Here is a 20,815-nt window from a genome sequence, read left to right on the forward strand (position 1 = left end):
TTTATGAGAACTTTCGGTTTTCAGTGAATTATCGTATTTTTATACAGGTACAGTTCACAGAAAAAAGTGCTTTACTTACCCTTCAGGATTCCAAGGGCTGGGTCTATATCACTGGCTTAATCATTGTCTGCAATGCTGAAGCCAATCACCAAGCTTCTAAACTCTGCTTATGTAGACGGCGTGAGCTGCGGCGCCGTGTTGGGCTGCAGCAATGTGACGTCACTGCTGCAGCTAAACACAGACGAGATGCAAAGCAAAAAGGTTTTTTTGTTTTGTTTGTTTTTTACACACCACAATGAACTGCGCCTGTGGTCAATGATTTATTGAAACTAAAAACCCCATTTAAAAAAAAAAAAGTCTTTAGACATACTAGCTTGTTCTCCAAAATTAGTACTGCTTAGGCCCGGTTTTAAAGATATCATGTATTATATGTTTCTTCTGCACACCTCTTGACACATTCTTACTCGCCTCTCCTGGAGCCAGCTTTAAGCATCAACACCCCCTCTAGTTGTGATGTTGGGTTGACATGGCACTACTCAGCCTTAGTATTCAGGTAGGTGGTTGTGCTAGCACAAGCGAGTCTCCTGCCTTACTGGTCTGCGCTGGAGAAGAGCAGCAGCGTGAACACCAGTATCATGCACGCCAGCAGGAAGAGGTGCAAACTTGTGCAGAAGCCGTAAGTCACCTCCCTGCCCCGCTACAGCTCCCCGCAGGCGGTGTGTGGCACCTACAGCCACGGGATTACATGTCAGTGTGCAGCCCGAGCACTCAGGGGTTAACCGGAACGACCTGAGAGCGGCGGAGGGCAACTGCTGGCATGGAGGGGACTCTCCGTATCAAGTGTTTCCAATTGTATATGGAAGAGGAGTGTGAGGTGCTGCCGGAGGAGAAAAGCTGTGCTGCAGCAAAATACTCTGTATAAAGGAGGATCGTGAGGTCCAGGAGGAGGTTGGGTAAAAAGAAGGAACATGAGGTGCAGGAGGAATAAGGCCCCTTAACTGCTGCCGTTGTCTGTTATAACTAATCACAGTTAGTTACTATGCCCAGGCAACGCCGGGCTCTTCAGCTAGTAGATTACATGCATCTTCATACATATATAGCCTTGATTTCATCATTTCTGTACATCATAGTTTAAAGGGGCTGTCTAGGCTTGGGGGGAAAAAAAAAAACTGTGGTCACGCAGTGCAAATTTAGACTTGGAACATGACAGTGTACGGTACTCATCCCGATTTGTTGGTAATTCCTGGTGCAAGTGGGTACATATGCAATTTGCATATTTATGATTACGTGCTGATTAGACGCGAGTGACTTCTCTCAATATTGAAGCCAGATGAGTCCAGTCGGTACATGAAAAATAATGGAAATCATCCGTTTGGAAAAGGAAGTCCCAATTCAGCAATGTGCCGTCGCCTAGAACTAGTGGCGCCATTTGTCCCACCCCTTAGAGATGTGAAATTTAAATCTGTGAACCACTTTTCCCCCAATTAAACCGTAGATAGAAGGCATGATATCCTAGTCAAGTGTTATCTCAGTCTTTTATGTTACGTTTTCTCAACCCATCAGATGTATGTCCTGCCGTTAGTTCTCTACTTGAGGAACAAGACCTGTCTTCTTTACTATGAGAATCTATCTTCAAGGCTGGCTCTTCTGAAACAGGATCGTGCACAGGCAATTCAAGATCCACAGCATCAAGCTTTGAAAGGTCTTTTCCTGAGACTTCAGATTTCTGAACTCTGAATGAATCAATCAGATTCTCAAATGTATCTTCACAGGACTGACCTACTGTAAACAGAAGAATTTGGTTAACGATCTAGCGCATCAGTGACAAGTACATTTCAAAATTCACATTCTACTCCAATATCAGGCATCAAATGACACTTCTAAAAAAATAGTCTCGGAACATGTTAGAGTGAAAATTCAACTTTTCAATCGCTACGATTTCAACTATTACACATGTGACTAGGTATAGAGTAGCCTTCTATGGAAGTGCTACCACAGCTCCTCGAGGACAGAGCACTCTCCTGTATTTTATGTATTAGAGATCAGTAGCTTTTTTTTTTTTAATCAATCATAGCTGAAGACAAAATTAAGACACACACACACTTCACCTGCAGCTGAGAGATCAAAGGAGACTTGACAAGTAACACTGTTGAGGCAAGTAAGAGTTTCAGACAGGCAGAGCTCCAGAATTTTTGATTACCCTTTTAAAAGTTATAAGGTCATTGATTTAGAGTTGCTTATTACACTTTGAAGAAATCTTAAAACGTAAGTAAACTTTGTGTTTTTCAGTTAGGCTTCATTCACACTTCAGTCTTCCCAATCTGCACAGGATCGGTCAAGACGTTGAAATGACGGATCCTGTGCAGATTGTGGAAAACGTGTGCACTGGGCCCGTCTTTCCGACGGACCCATCGAGGCTATGTGCACCTGTTGCGTATGTGTCTTTGCAGCGGTTTTCCGCTGCGAAAACGCATACACAACACAAGCCAGGTTTAAAAAAAAACAAACAAAAAAAAAAAAAACAGTGTTCTCACCTACCGACGTCCCGCGCAGCGATGCTCCCAGCAGCTAGCGACTTCTCGCAAGATTTCGCAATGTATTACTGGGAACGCTAGCTGCCGGGAGCATAGGTGAATCGGTGACGCTGCGCGGGAATGCCGGTAGGGGAGAACATTGCGATTTTTTATTTTTTTCAACATTATATCCACACATGCTCAGTTTGAAGAGACAGGACCCGTCGCTGGATTCCTGCTTTTCACAGGCAGCGACGCATCCTGCCCCCATAGGCTACTATTGTAGCCAGTGACGGGCAGCGCAGGATGCGTCGCTGACCGATTTTCCGACATGCAGAAAAAAACCATTCGTCTGAACGTTTTCTCTGCCCGACAGACCGTTTGTTTTTTTTTGTTTTTTTTACACAGGATCCAGCGCACGACGGATGAAACGGATGGCCATCCGTCACAATCCGTCGCTAAAACAAGTTCTCAAAAATCGACGGATTGTGACGGGAGCTAAAAGACGCAAGTGTGAAAGAGGCCTTAGGCCTCTTTCACATTTCCATCGGTACGGGGCCGTCACAAACCGTCGGCCCGACGTACCGATGGACGTTGTGCAAATAGTGCACAACGTGGGCAGCGGATGCAGTTTTCAGACGCATCCGCTGCCCATTATGAGTTCCGGGGAAGAGGGGGGCGGAGTTCCGGCCGCGCCTGCGCAGTCGGAAATGGCGGTTTCGACGGACGAAAAAACGTTACATTGAATATTTTTCTCGTCACGACGGGCCGCAAAATCACGACGCATCCGTTGCACGACGGATGCGACGTGTGCCCATTCGTCGCAATCAGTCGTCAATAAAAGTGAATGGCAAAAAAACGCATCCATCCTGCGGGCACATTTGCAGGATCCATTTTTTTGTCAAAACGACAGATTGCGACGTATGGCTAAAAACGGAAGTTTGAAAGAGGCCTTAGCTGATACTTGAATGGCCTGCAGCATGGCAGGGAATCCGAGACCCCACCAATTGTGCAATAGACCTCTGAAATGTGTACAGATCACCAAAAGGAGAGCACATGTTCCTGTTCAAGCACGTTCATAGATCAGGAAATGGATTCAATAGAAAGCATAGACCATGAAGCATTCTTTAGAAGTCTGATGGACAAAAAAGTGTGGTGAATCCCTGGAAAATGCTACCTACCTAAATACCTATTGTAATAGTGCCTATAGTGGAGAGCAGGAGAGACAGTTCTATGGGGTCGTTTTCCAGGGTTTGCGGTGAGCACTTTATTAGTAGCGAAGAACAAGTTTAGTACCGCAGTATTCATAGACACTTTAGGCTACTGCATGCTTCCAACTATGTGGGTCCATTGCTGTTCCAGCTCACCTGTATCACTGCAAGATCTATAAACTCATGGTTTGACTTTGGAATACAGATTGCAAGTCAAAACTTCTCGTCCAACACCAGTCCCTGATCTCAAATGATCTTACGTAGTTTCCCAAGCAGCTCTAAGGGTATGTGCACACGATGCGGATTTGCTGCGGACCCGCAGCGGATTTTTTCGTGCAGAATAGCTGCAGATCCGCACTGTGATGTGCAGTACAATGTTATGCAATGGGAAAAAAAAAACCTGTGCAGATGGTGCGGAAAAATCAGTGCGGAATTGCTGCAGATTTCAAAGAAGTGCATGTCACTTCTTTTGTGTGGATCTGCAGCGTTTCCGCACCGCTCCATGTTAAAAATCCGCAGTGGCAATAACCACAGAAAATCCGCAGCAAATCCGCATAAAAACCGCGGCTGCGGATTCTGCCAGGAGATGCAGATTTTGTGCAGAAAATTCTGCACCTCTATTCTTACGTGTGCACATAGCCTTATAGGTGCAGTAGTCAAATGTTCACATAGTCTAGACCAGTGTTCCACAACACCAGTCCACAGGAGCCACCAACAGATCATGTTTTCAGGATTTCCTTAGTATTGCACAGGAAATACAGTAGTTCCATTACTTGTGAATGCTAAGGAAATCCTGAAAACATGATCGGTTGATGGCTCTTGAACACTGGAATTCGAGAACACTTCTATGCCATACAATGTATGTTGCTTGGCACAAAGTTGTAACAGAATGTCAGCGACCAGAGCTGGGAGGATCGATTTGCAGGACTCCAGTCCATAAACCAGGTCACAGTTTGACTGCTGGACTGGAGGCTCACCAATCTCTTGCCTTTTCAGATCCATGGTGCGGCTTTTGATTAGCGATTGCATTGACAATGCGGATTCATCATTGCAAGCCTCCTGTCCAGAGATCAAAGACGACTCAAATGGCTGATGGACTGGAGTCCCGAGAATGGATCTGCCCATCTCTATGAGCAACTGTCAAGGGGTTACCGCAACAGAGAGGTGCCAGAAGACCGCAGTGTATGATTGCTCCTACTCCTGCTCTGAAAAGAAGCACTTCTTTTTAAATTATGCTTATTTCTTTTGGCCGAACAGGTTTTAATCGGCATGTTGGAGACTCGGAGTAGGAGCTCTCAGATTAGCTTGGTTAGCCACTCCTATCCCCTTTATAATCTTGGTCCTGATTCAAACCCATGTCAGAGCTAGCTTTTGTTGCATGGCTTGGTGGAGAGGTGTTTATATGAGGAGCTATCTGTGACTGTTGTGTGGTTTGTAAGTGTGTTTTAATTCCCTTCCCTCTTACATTGGTTATTCCCCAGTCCTCCACTCCCCGATGCATTCCTGTTTTATGTGAGTGAATATTTGTATCCTTGCTATTTCAGCTTACCTTTGTTTGTATTTCCTTGTTCGAGGGGTTGGTGTACTGCTGTGCATAATACTGCCCCTCTTCCCTGTATGGGGGACGAAAACAGACGGAGGGCTGATTCAGAAGATAAGGCAAGGGTGGCGGCCCTGGCGTCTTCACCTTCAGAAGTATCCCGAGGAATAAGGCGAGCTAGGGCACCCCTAGTGGTAGGGACAGGGAAAGAGACCCTGGTCCTCGGTCACCCGACAACTGAGTTGTTATAGCAACTTATGTTTATGATCACACCATTGGACAATTGTAGGAGTTGGAAAATTATGGACTCATTACCTGAGTTATTAATAGTAGATTTATCCATCCCACTCTTCTTCATTAACTGTCTGATAGACAATAGCTGATTCATAATTTCATCTTTCTGCTCTGTAGCCAAAGAATTGACACTAAAAGTGAGCACAAAGACATTCTGCAGTGACTACCATAAGTCAATTATAACAGTAAAAGTCAGCGACAATTTACATTTCAGCTGAAGACATGCCGAAAGAAAACCTCATGAAAGGTTGAGGCTGTTGGGCTGGGAAGCAACTAGTCCAAAAACTTAGCACAAAGCTGGACTCGCTTTGCATATTTTACAGAGTTTATTCAGGTGCGGCATCCAGTTTTGCAGGTCAGCCTTACTAATATGTGGAAAATGCAGCCCTGTCATTTACAAAGTGCTAACGTAGCCCCTAGTCAAGTACAGAGGCTGCCTTACCACCTTATAATCAATTACATTTCACGTGACGATCTCAATAGAAATAGCATGGCTTACCAGCTGGAGAGCGGATCAAGCTGAGTCAGTAATGAATTGAGCATTTTCTCTGTTTGCAAAAGATGTTTTTCTAAAACCAACAGCTGGTTTTCTAGAGGATTCACAATAAAAGACAAAGAGAATCAAAATATGTTATTAATTTAACAGATTATTCACTTGTTACTAGAAATACATTCTGAAAACTGTTCTGCAGAAGCAAAAGTGATGTTTCCACCGATATAAGACCCTTTACTGGAAGTGAAGTCTGTGTGTCCAGGTAGCCGCGGGCTTTTTTATCACTCATGCATGAGCACAGCTAGCTATATCTCTTTCCAACCCATGTGGTCTCCTATCTCCTGCGGATTGTGGGGATCTCTATGGGATGCTACCCACATGACTCCTTCCTCCAAAGTTCTACATAGGTTCTCTCTAAACTGATGCCGTGTGACGACTCTCCCCTTGCTTCTGCAGATCCGGCCTGGGTTTCCTCTCACATTTCATAGCTTGTGGTCTACCCTCCCAAAAAAGGCCTCATTCTCTCTTACAGGTTCTGTGCTTTTTAGTGATAGTCTATGGAAGGGGGGAAACTTTTTTTTCTGCCAAGGGCCATTTGGATATTTCTACCATCCTTCGGAGGCCGTACAATCTCCGCCCAAAAAATGCATCCCGACTCTGGCACTGGTGTCAGGACGTAATCTTTCATTGCATGCCCTTCAGTGTTCAGTAGTGAACACTGCATGTGTGTGCTAACAGAGCAAGAAGAAAATAATGAGCTGGTTGTAATCAATGTACACCTCCCTGCCCAAGAATGCGGTCCCTGAGAATCTGCTCGGAGGCCTGATAAAAGGTCATCGAGGGCCGTAAATGGCCCTGGGGCCTGAGGTTCCCCACCCCTGGTCTATGGGGTTGTTCACATAATTTTTTTTTTCTCAGACCAAGTGGTCAATATCAGAAATCCAAGACTATGGATCTGCGCGGAAAAAACAAAACAAAAAACCTTCAGCACTTGGATGTCTGTTTTTCAGTGATAGAAGGAAATTTTCTCCTAACTCTTTATCTATCATAGAGAGCTCAATAAAAGTCAGATGTCACTTAGATGAGAATCCCTAATAAACCTCATTCTGTTTTTGCCGTATGTGAAGACAAAACCTGACTTATGAATGACGCCCTTTTCAACACTTTGGTCTGAATGTATTCAACATGTTTTATTTTTATACTCTTGAATTACTCATTTGTCACAGTTTTAATCTGTTAATTCTCCATTGACTTCATAGCATACTGGACTGATTTTCTACAAAAGAAAAAGCTGCGGCTGTCACTTAGCCCGGGCCCGGTGACCATGCTCTAACGCATCGTTATATACGGGTCCTATAGCCGCACCTATGTGACATGTATACATGCTCACCAAGCAAATAATATATTTTACAGACACATTAGGAACGTACCCGTTTCCTTTGATTTTTTCTCTTCGCCTTCGGAGGTTTTGGATCCGATCTTCTCTTTTGGCTGCATCTTAAATGACAAGAGGGAAAATAAGGAACCTTCTCTCTTAGTGTCTGTTCTCCGGGAGTGCATTATCACAGCACTGTGAGGGAATGGTTTAAGCACCCACAATGTAGTGTACAGAAAAATTAGTGTAAACGTGCCCTTAGGCTGGATTCAGAAACTTGGGCCAGTGAAGGTCCGCAAATTGTGGACAACTGTCCCTATGTGTATGCTAATTACATGCATTAGTCTGGTCTATAAATCACACCACAATAGTGCGGCCCAGGGCTTTTATCACGTAGACTGTTAATATCAGCCATATGCAATGGGTGCGTGGTTTCTGTGTATGGTCTGTGGGGCACACGGAGAGCCCACATCTGTATACAGTGCTTGTCTGAACAAGCCCTAGACTGCTGGAGAAAAGTGGGGCAGCCTGCCGTTACAGTATAAGGAAATCCCCATGGCATAGCGGAGGGCAGCACAGGCCAAGCGTCTCCTCCTGCAGTGCTGCGCTTGGGGTTTGTACATATTACAGGTTCGGAAACTATCTCTACCCAAGAACGGCTGCTTATTAGTGAAGCCTCCTGCGCAGTCCGGAGGCGTTTTCTCCAAATAGGGCTGCGAGTAATCAGACCTGTCCATCGGCCTTCTCAAACTGTAAAACATTTTTCAGCAGAAAGTTGTTTTTTTCCATTTACAGTTTAACCCCTTTACAACCTTGGACACATCCATAAGTTCAGGTTGGTGGGTACTTACCGCTCGGACGTATGGATACATCATATCTTTAATGCGGCACCGCGATGGCATTAAAGGGAACCTGTCACCAGGTTTGGCCGATATGAGTTACGGTCACTGCCTATCAGGGCTAAAATACAGCTTTCTATAATGCTGCATATCTGCCCCGATCCGGCCTGCAAGAGAAGAAAACAAGTTATATTATACTCACCTGGGGGTGGGCCAGTCCGATGGGTGTGGCAGGTCCGGCACCTCCCATCTTCTTATGATCGCCGCCCTCCTGCTTGCTTCATGTGGAAGACTCATCCCTGCATCATCCGCACAGGCTCCCTGACATCTCACTCCGGCACAGGCGCACTTATCGGCCCAGTTAAGGACAGAGCAAAGTACTGCAGTGCGCAGGGAAAGGTCAGAGAGGCCCAGCACCTGAGTACTGCAGTACTTTGGTCTGTCCTCAACAGGGCCGATAAGTGCACCTGTGCAGCAGCGCGATGCCGGGGAGTCATGACGCAAGCAGAAGGACGGCATCACAAGAAGATGGAAAGCGCCGGACCCAGATCTGCGACACCCACCGGACCGGACCGCCCCCAGGTGAGTACAATAAAAGTAATTTTTCTTATCTTGCAGGTCAGATCAGGGGCTTATCTATTGCATTATAGAACGCTGTAGATGAGCCCTGAATGGTAGTGGCCGTATCTTATATCAGCCAAACCTGGTGACAGGTTCCCTTTAAAAGTGGTCACGGGAGAGAGGGGGTGGCGGCACCCCACCACAACTACGATCTCTGAACAGCAAATCACAGCGTTTTCAGTGTTTCAAGCAATGAAATTGCCTAAAACACTGATATCCAGCCTATGATCTGCGCTGTAACACTGATCACTGAACTGTGCCGATTCACCGCATTCAATACATTTGATTGATATAATTTCTGTTGCAGACTAGCATCTCCACAAGAGAAGTCGACATGCTGCGGCCCTGAAAGACTCGCCACACATCAGTCTCTGCGGGTGACTATGCACACATAGTAGACATGGGGTTTCTAGAACTTCCATCCACTATGCTGTAACAACCGGCCACTGTGTTTTTGACATTGCAGAAATATGCAGTGTCCAACTCGCAGCAATTACTGATGGCACCTAAAGGTACCTTCACACTGAGCGACTTTAGAACGATAAGGATAGCGATCCGTCACATTGCAGCGTCCTGGATAGTGATATTGTTGTGTTTGACACGCAGCAGCGATCAGGATCCTGCTGTGAGATCGCTGGTCGGAGCTAGAAGGCCAGAACTTTATTTTATCGCTGGATCACCCGCTGACATCACTGAATCGGCGTGTGTGACGCCGATCCAGCGACGTGTTCACTTGTAACCAGGGTAAACATCGGGTTACTAAGCGCAGGGCCACACTTCGTAACCCGATGTTTACCCTGGTTACCATTGTAAATGTAAAAAAAAAAAAAAAAAAAACACTACATACTTACATTCCGGTGTCTGTCGCGTCCCCTCGCCGTCAGCTTCCCGCACTGTGTCAGCGCCAGCCGGCCGTAAAGCAGAGCACAGCGGTGACGTCACCGCTCTGCTTTACGGCCGGCGCTTACACAGTGCAGGGAAGGTGACGGCGAGGGACGCGACAGACACCGGAATGTAAGTATGTAGTGTTTTTTTTTTTTTTTTTTACATTTACAATGGTAACCAGGGTAAACATCGGGTTACGAAGTGTGGCCCTGCGCTTAGTAACCCGATGTTTACCCTGGTTACCAGGGGACTTCGGCATTGTTGGTCGCTGGAGAGCTGTCTGTGTGACAGCTCTCCAGCGACCACACAACGATGAAACAGCGACGCTGCAGCGATCAGCATCGTTGCCTATATCGCTGCAGCGTCGCTTAATGTGACGGTACCTTAAGGCCATGTTCATTTGGTCAGTATTTTACATCAGTATCTGTAAGCCAAAACAATTAGAAGTATAATTGAAACACGTCACCACTTCTGGATTATCACCCACTCCTGGTAAAACACTGACCAAATACTGAACCTGGCCTAAAGCTGTGTTATCTGCAGTAGCCCTGTGATGCTGAATTTTTTTTTTTTTTTTTTTTTAACTGTTTCTCTACACAATCCATTCAAGGGTTTTTCACATGAACAAAGTTGATTTTAATCAATAGATCTTGGAAGAATAATAAGTTCCACAATTCAAATGTGTTAATTAAATGTCCCAGTGCTGAGATAATCTTATAAATGTGCCCCTGCTGTGTGCTGTGTAATGGCCGTGTCTGACCGTACAGGGACATGGTCTGATCATACCAGAGGTGCTGGGCATTAGGTTGGGAAGGAAAAGAGTATACAGACAGGACAGGAGGGGACTGCAGCTCAGCCGGTCCCTAAAAATACATCTGCTGCTTACCTTTGAAAACTTATACGCAGCAAACAGCGCCACTCCTACAGCATAAAGTGGCATAAGTGTAAATGCCATGCTGTGACCAGTTTCAGTCCTCTCCGACTTCAGCTGTTTTTCCATCTCGCCTTTCATCTGTTCATAGTGATTACTATTTTCCAATATTTTTCGAGATGAATGATATTTTGCTTGGCTCTCTAGAACAATTGAAAAGAGTCAATCAGGCACTTATAGCCGACCCCGGCGTACCCTCCAGCCCCACCGATTTATATCTCGTCCGCTGGGAGGAATGCATGTAATCAACATCACGCAGTCTGACAGATCGGCGGGTCAGCAGGATTTTTTCCCACATCAGGAGACAATTTTAAACAAAGCGTACATATATCCATAATGGAAGCAAGCTGCTCAGTGTAAGTGAAGCTCCATAGGTTAAGGTTATTGTTGGATTACCTCCCTTTAAAAAGCAATGCAACGATTTGTGCGGTGTCCCACAGGCCAGTTACAGGACTAATATCAAAGTACATCCTGGCTGTGGACTGCAGAAAAGTGCTGCCGAGCAGTGCCGTAGTCACTGGAGACTTCACTGATAATACGGGCTGCTGGAAACCATGCCCAGCCCTGTAATGGCAGGGCCACAGATAGGATCATCATCATGTTCACATTAAGCCGCTCACGATAACATACACCATACCGACAAAAGTATTGGGAAACACCTCTTAGTTCATAGAAATGGATTCGTTATTCAGTCCCATTACCTTAGGTATACAGCCATGGCCGAAAGTGATGGCCTTCAAATTGTTCCAGATAATGAAGCATTTCTGCCAGAAAATTATTGCAATTACACATGTTTTGTTATACACGTTTATTTCCTTTCAGTATATCGAAAAACACACACAAAAAAGGCAAATTGGACAGAATTTCACAGTAAATCCCCAAAATGGGCCAGAGCAAATTGTTGGTCAACAGTTTTGTGTCAAGGTTCAAACTCACCTGTGGCAAGTAACAGGTCTGGGCAATATGAGAATCACACCTGAAACCAGTTAAATTGGGGAGAAGTTGACAATCTTTGCATTGTGTGTGTGTGCCACACTAAGCATGGGAAACAGAAAGAGGTGAAGAGAACTGTCTGAGGACTTGAGAATCAAAATTGTTGACCAATATCAACAATCTCAAGGTTATAAGTCCACCCCCCATCTTGATGTTCCTCTACCCACGGTGCGCAACTGTTGTGAATTCTGTGGCTGAGTTCACTTCTGTGGTCACAAGTGGTATTGCAGTCTCTGGGCTTCCTCTCTCAGGTGTTTTGGTGAGCTCGTTGGCTGCCTTGCTATTTAGCTCCACCTGAGTCTGTCTTCCTTGCTCCTTGTCAATGTTCCAGTGTTGGATCTGAGCTACTGCATCTTTCCTTGGGCCTGCTGCTCTGCTAGATAAGTGCTTCTAGTTTGTTTTCTGTTTTTTCTGTCCAGCTTGCTATTAACTTTTGCTGGAAGCTCTGAGAAGCAAAGGGGTGCACCGCCGTGCTGTTAGTTCGGCTCGGTGGGTCTTTTTGCCCCTTTGCGTGGTTTTCGTTTTAGGGTTTTTTGTAGACTGCATAGTTCTCTTTGCTATCCTCGCTCTGTCTAGAATATCGGGCCTCACTTTGCTGAATCTATTTCATTCCTACGTTTGTCTTTTCATCTTGCTAACAGTCATTATATGTGGGGGGCTGCCTATTCCTTTGGGGTATTTCTCTGAGGTAAGTCAGGCTTGTATTTCTATCTTCAGGCTAGTCAGCTCCTCAGGCAGTGTCGAGTTGCATAGGTAGTGATAGGCGCAATCCACTGCTGCTTATAGTTGTGTGAGGATAGATCAGGTACTGCAGTCTACAGAGATTCCACGTCTCAGAGCTCGTCCTATTGTTTTTGGTTATTGCCAGATCTCTGTATGTGCGCTGATTACTGCACGCTGTGTTGCCTGATTGCCGGCCATAACCGTACAAGGAGCCCCATCAATGATTCCCAATAGAGGGAAAAAAGAAATCCTGACATCATTTTTTTTTCTTAGCTCTGTCTTCAGTCTTTTTTTTCCCCTAGACATTAGAGTGCTTCAGGACACAGCTGTGGACATGGATATTCAGGCTCTGTGCTCCTCAATGGATAATCTCGTTGTAAATGTACAAAAGATTCAAGATACTATTGATCAGAAATCGATGCTAGAACCAAGAATTCCGATTCCTGATTTGTTTTTTGGTGACAGAACTAAGTTCCTGAGCTTCAGAAATAATTGTAAGCTATTTTTGGCCTTGAAACCTCATTCTTCTGGTAATCCTATTCAACAGGTTTTGATTATTATTTCTTTTTTGCGCGGCGACCCACAGGACTGGGCGTTTTCTCTTGCACCAGGAGATTCTGCATTGAGTAATGTTGATGCATTTTTCCAGGCGCTGGGATTGCTTTACGATGAGCCTAATTCAGTGGATCAGGCTGAGAAAAATCTGCTGGCTTTATGCCAGGGTCAGGATGATGTAGAAGTATATTGTCAGAAATTTAGGAAGTGGTCAGTACTCACTCTGTGGAATGAATCTGCACTAGCGGCTTTGTTCAGAAAGGGTCTCTCTGAAGCTCTTAAGGATGTAATGGTGGGATTTCCTATGCCTGCTGGTTTGAATGAGTCTATGTCCTTGGCCATTCAGATCGGTCGTCGCTTGCGCGAGCGTAAATCTGTGCACCATCTGGCGGTATTGTCTGAGAGTAAACCTGAGCCTATGCAGTGCGACAGGACTATGACTAAAGTTGAACGGCAAGAACACAGACGTCTGAACAGACTGTGTTTCTATTGTGGTTATTCTACTCATGCTATTTCTAATTGTCCTAAACGCACTAGGCGGTTCGATAGCTCTGCCGTTATTGGCACTGTACAGTCCAAATTCCTTTTGTCCATTACCTTAATGTGCTCTTTGTCATCGTATTCTGTCATGGCGTTTGTGGATTCAGGCGCTGCCCTGAATCTGATGGATTTGGATTATGCTAAACGTTGTGGATTTTTCTTGGAGCCTTTGCGGTGTCCTATTCCGTTGAGAGGAATTGATGCTACACCTTTGGCCAAGAATAAGCCTCAGTACTGGGCCCAGCTGACCATGTGCATGGCTCCTGCACATCAGGAAGTTATTCGCTTTCTGGTACTGCATAATTTGCATGATGTGGTCGTGTTGGGGTTGCCATGGCTACAAACCCATAATCCAGTATTGGATTGGAACTCTATGTCGGTAACCAGCTGGGGTTGTCAGGGAGTACATGGTGATGTTCCATTTTTGTCTATTTCGTCATCCATTCCTTCTGACATCCCAGAGTTCTTGTCGGACTTTCAGGATGTATTTGAAGAGTCCAAGTCTGATGCCCTACCTCCGCATAGGAATTGTGATTGTGCTATCGATTTGATTCCTGGTAGTAAATTCCCTAAGGGTCGTTTATTTAATTTGTCCGTACCTGAATACACCGCTATGCGCAGTTATGTGAAGGAGTCCCTGGAGAAGGGACATATTCGCCCATCGTCGTCACCATTGGGAGCAGGGTTCTTTTTTGTAGCCAAGAAGGATGGTTCGCTAAGACCGTGTATTGATTACCGCCTTCTTAATAAGATCACTGTTAAATTTCAGTATCCCTTGCCATTGATTTCTGACTTGTTTGCTCGGATTAAGGGGGCTAGTTGGTTTACTAAGATTGATCTTCGTGGTGCGTATAATCTGGTGAGAATCAGGCAGGGAGATGAATGGAAAACGGCATTTAATACGCCCGAGGGTCATTTTGAGTATCTGGTGATGCCGTTCGGACTTGCCAATGCTCCATCTGTTTTTCAGTCTTTTATGCATGACATTTTCCGTGAGTATCTGGATAAATTCTTGATTGTTTACTTGGATGACATTTTGATCTTCTCAGATGATTGGGAGTCTCATGTGAAGCAAGTCAGAATGGTTTTCCAGGTACTGCGTGCTAATTCCTTGTTCGTGAAGGGATCAAAGTGTCTCTTCGGTGTGCAGAAAGTTTCATTTTTGGGGTTCATCTTTTCCCCTTCTACTATCGAGATGGATCCGGTTAAGGTTCAGGCCATCCAGGATTGGACTCAGCCGACATCTCTAAAAAGTCTGCAGAAATTCCTGGGCTTTGCTAATTTTTATCGTCGCTTCATCTGTAATTTTTCTAGCATTGCCAGACCATTGACCGATTTGACCAAGAAGGGTGCTGATTTGGTTAATTGGTCTTCTGCTGCCGTGGAAGCTTTTCAGGAGTTGAAGCGTCGTTTTTGCTGTGCCCCTGTGTTGTGTCAACCTGATGTTTCTCTTCCGTTCCAGGTCGAGGTTGATGCTTCTGAGATTGGTGCAGGGGCGGTTTTGTCACAGAGAGGTTCTGGTTGCTCAGTGTTCAAACCATGTGCTTTCTTTTCCAGGAAATTTTCTGCTGCTGAGCGTAATTATGATGTGGGCAACCGAGAGTTGCTGGCCATGAAGTGGGCATTCGAGGAGTGGCGTCATTGGCTTGAGGGTGCTAAGCATCGCGTGGTGGTATTGACTGATCATAAGAACCTTACTTATCTTGAGTCTGCCAAGTGCTTGAATCCTAGACAGGCCCGTTGGTCGTTATTTTTTTGCTCGTTTTGATTTTGTGATTTCATACCTTCCGGGCTCTAAAAATGTGAAGGCGGATGCTCTGTCTAGGAGTTTTGTGCCCGACTCTCCGGGGTTATCTGAGCCGGCGAGTATCCTCAAGGAAGGAGTCATTGTGTCTGCCATCTCCCCTGATTTGCGGAGAGTGTTGCAGAAATTTCAGGCTAATAAACCTGATCGTTGTCCGGCCGAGAAACTGTTCGTCCCTGATAGGTGGACTAGTAAAGTTATCTCTGAACTTCATTGTTCGGTGCTGGCCGGTCATCCAGGAATCTTTGGTACCAGGGAGTTGGTTGCTAGATCCTTCTGGTGGCCATCTCTGTCACGGGATGTGCGTGCTTTTGTGCAGTCCTGTGGAATTTGTGCTAGGGCTAAGCCCTGCTGTTCACGTGCCAGTGGGTTGCTTTTGCCCTTGCCGGTCCCGAAGAGGCCTTGGACACATATTTCGATGGATTTCATTTCTGACCTTCCCGTTTCTCAAAAAATGTCGGTCATTTGGGTGGTCTGTGATCGCTTTTCTAAAATGGTCCATCTGGTGCCCTTGGTTAAATTGCCTTCCTCCTCTGATTTGGTGCCTTTGTTCTTCCAGCATGTGGATCGTTTACATGGCATTCCTGAGAATATTGTTTCTGACAGAGGTTCCCAGTTTGTCTCGAGGTTCTGGCGAGCCTTTTGTGGTAGGATGGGCATTGACCTATCTTTCTCCTCGGCCTTCCATCCTCAGACTAATGGCCAGACCGAACGAACCAATCAGACCTTGGAAACATATCTGAGATGTTTTGTTTCCGCTGACCAGGATGATTGGGTGTCATTTTTGCCGTTGGCTGAGTTCGCCCTTAATAATCGGGCCAGCTCGGCTACCTTGGTCTCTCCATTTTTCTGCAATTCTGGGTTCCATCCTCGTTTCTCTTCAGGACAGGTTGAGTCTTCGGACTGTCCTGGTGTGGATTCTGTGGTGGACAGGTTGCAGCAGATCTGGACTCAGGTAGTGGACAATTTGACCTTGTCCCAGGAGAAGGCTCAGCTTTTCGCTAATCGCAGACGCCGTGTGGGACCCCGACTTCGTGTTGGGGATCTGGTTTGGTTATCTTCTCGTCATATTCCTATGAAGGTTTCCTCTCCTAAATTTAAACCTCGTTTTATTGGTCCGTATAGGATTTCTGAGATTCTCAATCCGGTGTCTTTTCGTCTGATCCTCCCAGACTCCTTTTCCATACATAATGTATTCCATAGGTCGTTGTTGAGGAGATACGTGGCACCTATGGTTCCATCTGTGGAGCCTCCTGCCCCTGTTTTGGTGGAGGGGGAATTGGAGTATATTGTGGAGAAGATTTTGGATTCTCGTGTCTCTAGACGGAAACTCCAGTATCTGGTCAAATGGAAGGGTTATGCTCAGGAAGATAATTCCTGGGTTTTTGCCTCTGATGTCCATGCCCCAGATCTTGTTCGTGCCTTTCATGTGGCTCATCCTGGTCGGCCTGGGGGTTCTGGTGAGGGTTCGGTGACCCCTCCTCAAGGGGGGGGTACTGTTGTGAATTCTGTGGCTGAGTTCACTTCTGTGGTCACAAGTGGTATTGCAGTCTCTGGGCTTCCTCCCTCAGGTGTTTTGGTGAGCTCGTTGGCTGCCTTGCTATTTAGCTCCACCTGAGTCTGTCTTCCTTGCTCCTTGTCAATGTTCCAGTGTTGGATCTGAGCTACTGCATCTTTCCTTGGGCCTGCTGCTCTGCTAGATAAGTGCTTCTAGTTTGTTTTCTGTTTTTTCTGTCCAGCTTGCTATTAACTTTTGCTGGAAGCTCTGAGAAGCAAAGGGGTGCACCGCCGTGCTGTTAGTTCGGCACGGTGGGTCTTTTTGCCCCTTTGCGTGGTTTTCGTTTTAGGGTTTTTTGTAGACTGCATAGTTCTCTTTGCTATCCTCGCTCTGTCTAGAATATCGGGCCTCACTTTGCTGAATCTATTTCATTCCTACGTTTGTCTTTTCATCTTGCTAACAGTCATATGTGGGGGGCTGCCTATTCCTTTGGGGTATTTCTCTGAGGTAAGTCAGGCTTGTATTTCTATCTTCAGGCTAGTCAGCTCCTCAGGCAGTGTCGAGTTGCATAGGTAGTGATAGGCGCAATCCACTGCTGCTTATAGTTGTGTGAGGATAGATCAGGTACTGCAGTCTACAGAGATTCCAAGTCTCAGAGCTCGTCCTATTGTTTCTGGTTATTGCCAGATCTCTGTATGTGCGCTGATTACTGCACGCTGTGTTGCCTGATTGCCAGCCATAACACGCAACATAATCAAGAAGATTACAACCCATGGGACTGTAGCTGACCTCCCTGGACATGGACAGCAGTGTGTGTGTGTGTGTGTGTGTGTGTGTGTGTGTGTGTGTGTGTAATTAATTAAAATAAAAATATTGATGAACGGTTGCAGCACAGGATGGTTTGGATTGTGGATAAGAAGCCCCAATCAAGCTCCAAAGAAATTCAAGCTGTCCTGTAGGCTCCAGGTGCACTAGTGTCAATGCAAACTATAAGTCAACCTTTGAATGAAATGGAACGCAATTGAAGGAGACCCAGGAGGAAACCACTGCTGACACAGACATAAAAAAGGTAGACTGCAGTTTGCCAAAAATCCTCCAGCGAAAAAGGCGAGACCAAGATAGATAGTTTCGGTAAACACATCGTTCTACTGTTTACCGAAAATGGAATGAGGCCTACAAAGAAAAGAACACAGTACCTACAGTCAAATATGGTGGTGATTCAAAGATGTTTTGGGGTTGTTTTGCTGCATCTAGCACTAGGTGCCTTGACTGTGTGCAAGGCATCATGAAATCTGAAGATTACCAATGGATTTTTGGTTGCAATGTAGAGCCAAGCGTCAGAAAGCTAAGTTTGTGTCCTAGGTCATGGATCTTTTAATAGGACAATGACCCCAAACATACTTCAAGAAGCACCCAGAAATGGAATGAAAGAAAATACTACAGTTATGAAGTGGCCAGCATTGAGTCCGGATCTAAATCCCATTGAACACCTGTGGAGAGATCTTAAAAAAAAAAAAATTGCTGTTTGGAGAAGGCACCCTTCAAATATGAGTGACCTGGAGCAGTTTGCTAAAGAAGAGTGGTCCAAAATTCCAGAGGTACAAGCAGCTTATTGATGGTTATACGAAGCAATTGATTTCAGTTATTTATTCCAAAGGATGTGCAACCAAATATTAAGTGGCTGTCCCTGCTTTGTAAGCAGATACCTTGGACACCTTTGCGCTTTTAATAATGTTTAATAACGTTTATTTTTAATTTGGCACTTTATACTGTAGTTGTCCTCTGTGTTTGATGTATACGATTCTGTTTTCTGGTGCCCTAGATATTGAATATGGGTTTAAGTATGCATGTTCCTGTACAGTCAGACACTACATTTACTAGATTATACTAGCACAGGAACATTTTTGTTTTCTTAAACACACCCAATTGTAGAAATTACTTTTATTCCAAGATCTAGTATTTAAGATATACACTGCTCAAAAAAAATTAAAGGGAACACTTAACTCCTTAATGACCGCCAATATGTCTTAAGGTACCGTTACACTATACGATTTACCAACGATCACGACCAGCGATATGACCTGGCCGTGATCGTTGTTAAGTCGATGTGTGGTCGCTGGAGAGCTGTCACACAGACGCTCTCCAGCGACCAACGATGCCGAAGTCCCCGGGTAACCAGGGTAAACAGAGCGGTGACGTCACCGCTGTGCTCTGCTTTACGGCCGGCACCGACACTGGGGGACGCAGGGAAGCGGACGCTGAAGGACGCGACAGGAATGTAAGTATGTAGTGTTTTTTTTTTACTTTTACAATGGTAACCAGGATAAACATCGGATTACTAAGCGCAGCCCTGCGCTTAGTAACCCGATATTTACCCTGGTTACCAGTGAAGACATCGCTGGATCGGTGTCACACACGCCGATTCAGCGATGTCAGCGGGTGATCCAGCGACAAAATAAAGTCCTGATCATTCCCCAGCGACCAACGATCTCCCAGCAGGGGCCTGATCGTTGGGCGCTGTCACGCATAACGATTTCGTTAACGATATCGTTGCTACGTCACAAAAAGCAATGATATCGTTAACGATATCGTTATGTGTGACGGTACCTTTAACTTACCTGAAATATAAAAGAGAATAGCATCCCCATTCAGGTGACAATCCAGCAGCTGTCGGCTGTGCACTATAGCTGACAGGTGGTAAAAATACACATTTTCATTTCTGTCATGCCACTTTGCATTAATTCCTGAAAATCACCTGAAGGGTTAATAAACTACCTGACTGCAGCTTTCAATATGTCAGGGGGTGCCATTTTTAAAATGGTGTAACTTTTGGGGGTTTCCCAATATATGGGACCCCTAAAGGCACTTCAAACATGGATATGTCCCTAAAAAAAAAAATACATTTTGTAAATTTCCCTGAAAAAAAATGAAAAATGAAAAATGACTGCTACATTTTGAAACCTCCTAAAATACTAACAAAATAAAAGAACATTTTACAAATGATGCTGATGTAAAGCACACGTGGGAAATGTTATTTATTAATGTTTTGTTGTGGTATGACTATCTAGATTAAAGGGATAATCATTCAAAGTTTGAAAACTGCAAATTTTTAACATTCTTCTCAAAGCTCTGATATTTTTTACAAATAAACGTAAAACATTGACCTAAATTTACCATTATCATAAAGTATAATGTGTCACGAAAAAAACAATCTCAAAATCACTGGGATATGTTGAAGCATTCCAGAGTTATTACCAAATAAAGTGACACTGGTCAGATTTTAAGAATTTGGCTCCGTCACTAAGGGGTTAAACAATAGAAGTAAATGAAACTTCTGTGAAATCAAACTGTCCACTTAGGAAGCAACACTGTTTGACAATCCATTTCACATGCTGTTGTGCAAATGGAATAGACAACAGATGGAAATTATTGGCAATTATCAAGACACACTCAAAGGAGTGGTTCTGCAGGTGGGGACCACAGACCACATCTCAGTACCAATGCTTTCTGGCTGATGTTTTGGTCACTTTTGAATGTTGGTTGTGCTTTCACACAAGTAGCATGAGACGGACTCTACAACCCACACAAGTGGCTCAGGTAGTGCAGCTCATCCAGGATGGCACATCAATGTGAGCTGTGGCAAGGTGATTTGCTGTGTCTGTCAGCGTAGTGTCCAGAGGCGCTACCAGGAGACAGGCCAGTACACCAGGAGACGTGGAGGGGGCTGTAGGAGGGCAACAACCCAGCAGCTGGAACGCAACCTCAGCCTTTGTGCAAGGAAGAACAGGAGGAGCACTGCCAGAGCCCTGCAAAATGACCTCCAGCAGGCCACAAATGTGCATGTGTCTGCACAAACGTTTAGAAACTGACTCCATGAGGATTGTCTGAGTGCCCGACGTCCACAGATGGGGGTTGTGTTCACAGCCTAACACCATGCAGGACGCTTAGCATTTGCCACAGAACACCAGGATTGGCAAATTCGCCACTGGCTCCCTGTGCT

General features: G+C 45.2%; 1 protein-coding gene across 2 annotated transcripts in view; it reads right to left on the reverse strand.

The window, feature by feature from the left end:
- Positions 1 to 258: 258 nt before the first annotated feature.
- The window catches only part of CCDC107 (coiled-coil domain containing 107), a 30,289-nt gene continuing 9,732 nt past the window's right edge, over positions 259 to 20,815 (reverse strand). Inside the window, exons 2-6 of one of the 2 annotated variants that reach the window (XM_069764574.1) lie at positions 10,658 to 10,845; positions 7,482 to 7,548; positions 6,058 to 6,148; positions 5,580 to 5,689; positions 259 to 1,782 (exon numbers count right to left, since the gene is read on the reverse strand). In XM_069764574.1, the coding sequence (XP_069620675.1) occupies positions 1,529 to 1,782; positions 5,580 to 5,689; positions 6,058 to 6,148; positions 7,482 to 7,548; positions 10,658 to 10,845 (710 nt within the window). In that variant the 3' untranslated portion in view covers positions 259 to 1,528. The remainder of the gene's footprint in view (positions 1,783 to 5,579; positions 5,690 to 6,057; positions 6,149 to 7,481; positions 7,549 to 10,657; positions 10,846 to 20,815) is intronic. The other variant, XM_069764575.1, reaches the window with a different exon arrangement.

Source organism: Ranitomeya imitator, chromosome 4, assembly GCF_032444005.1.
Source record: "Ranitomeya imitator isolate aRanImi1 chromosome 4, aRanImi1.pri, whole genome shotgun sequence".
NCBI lineage: Eukaryota > Metazoa > Chordata > Amphibia > Anura > Dendrobatidae > Ranitomeya > Ranitomeya imitator.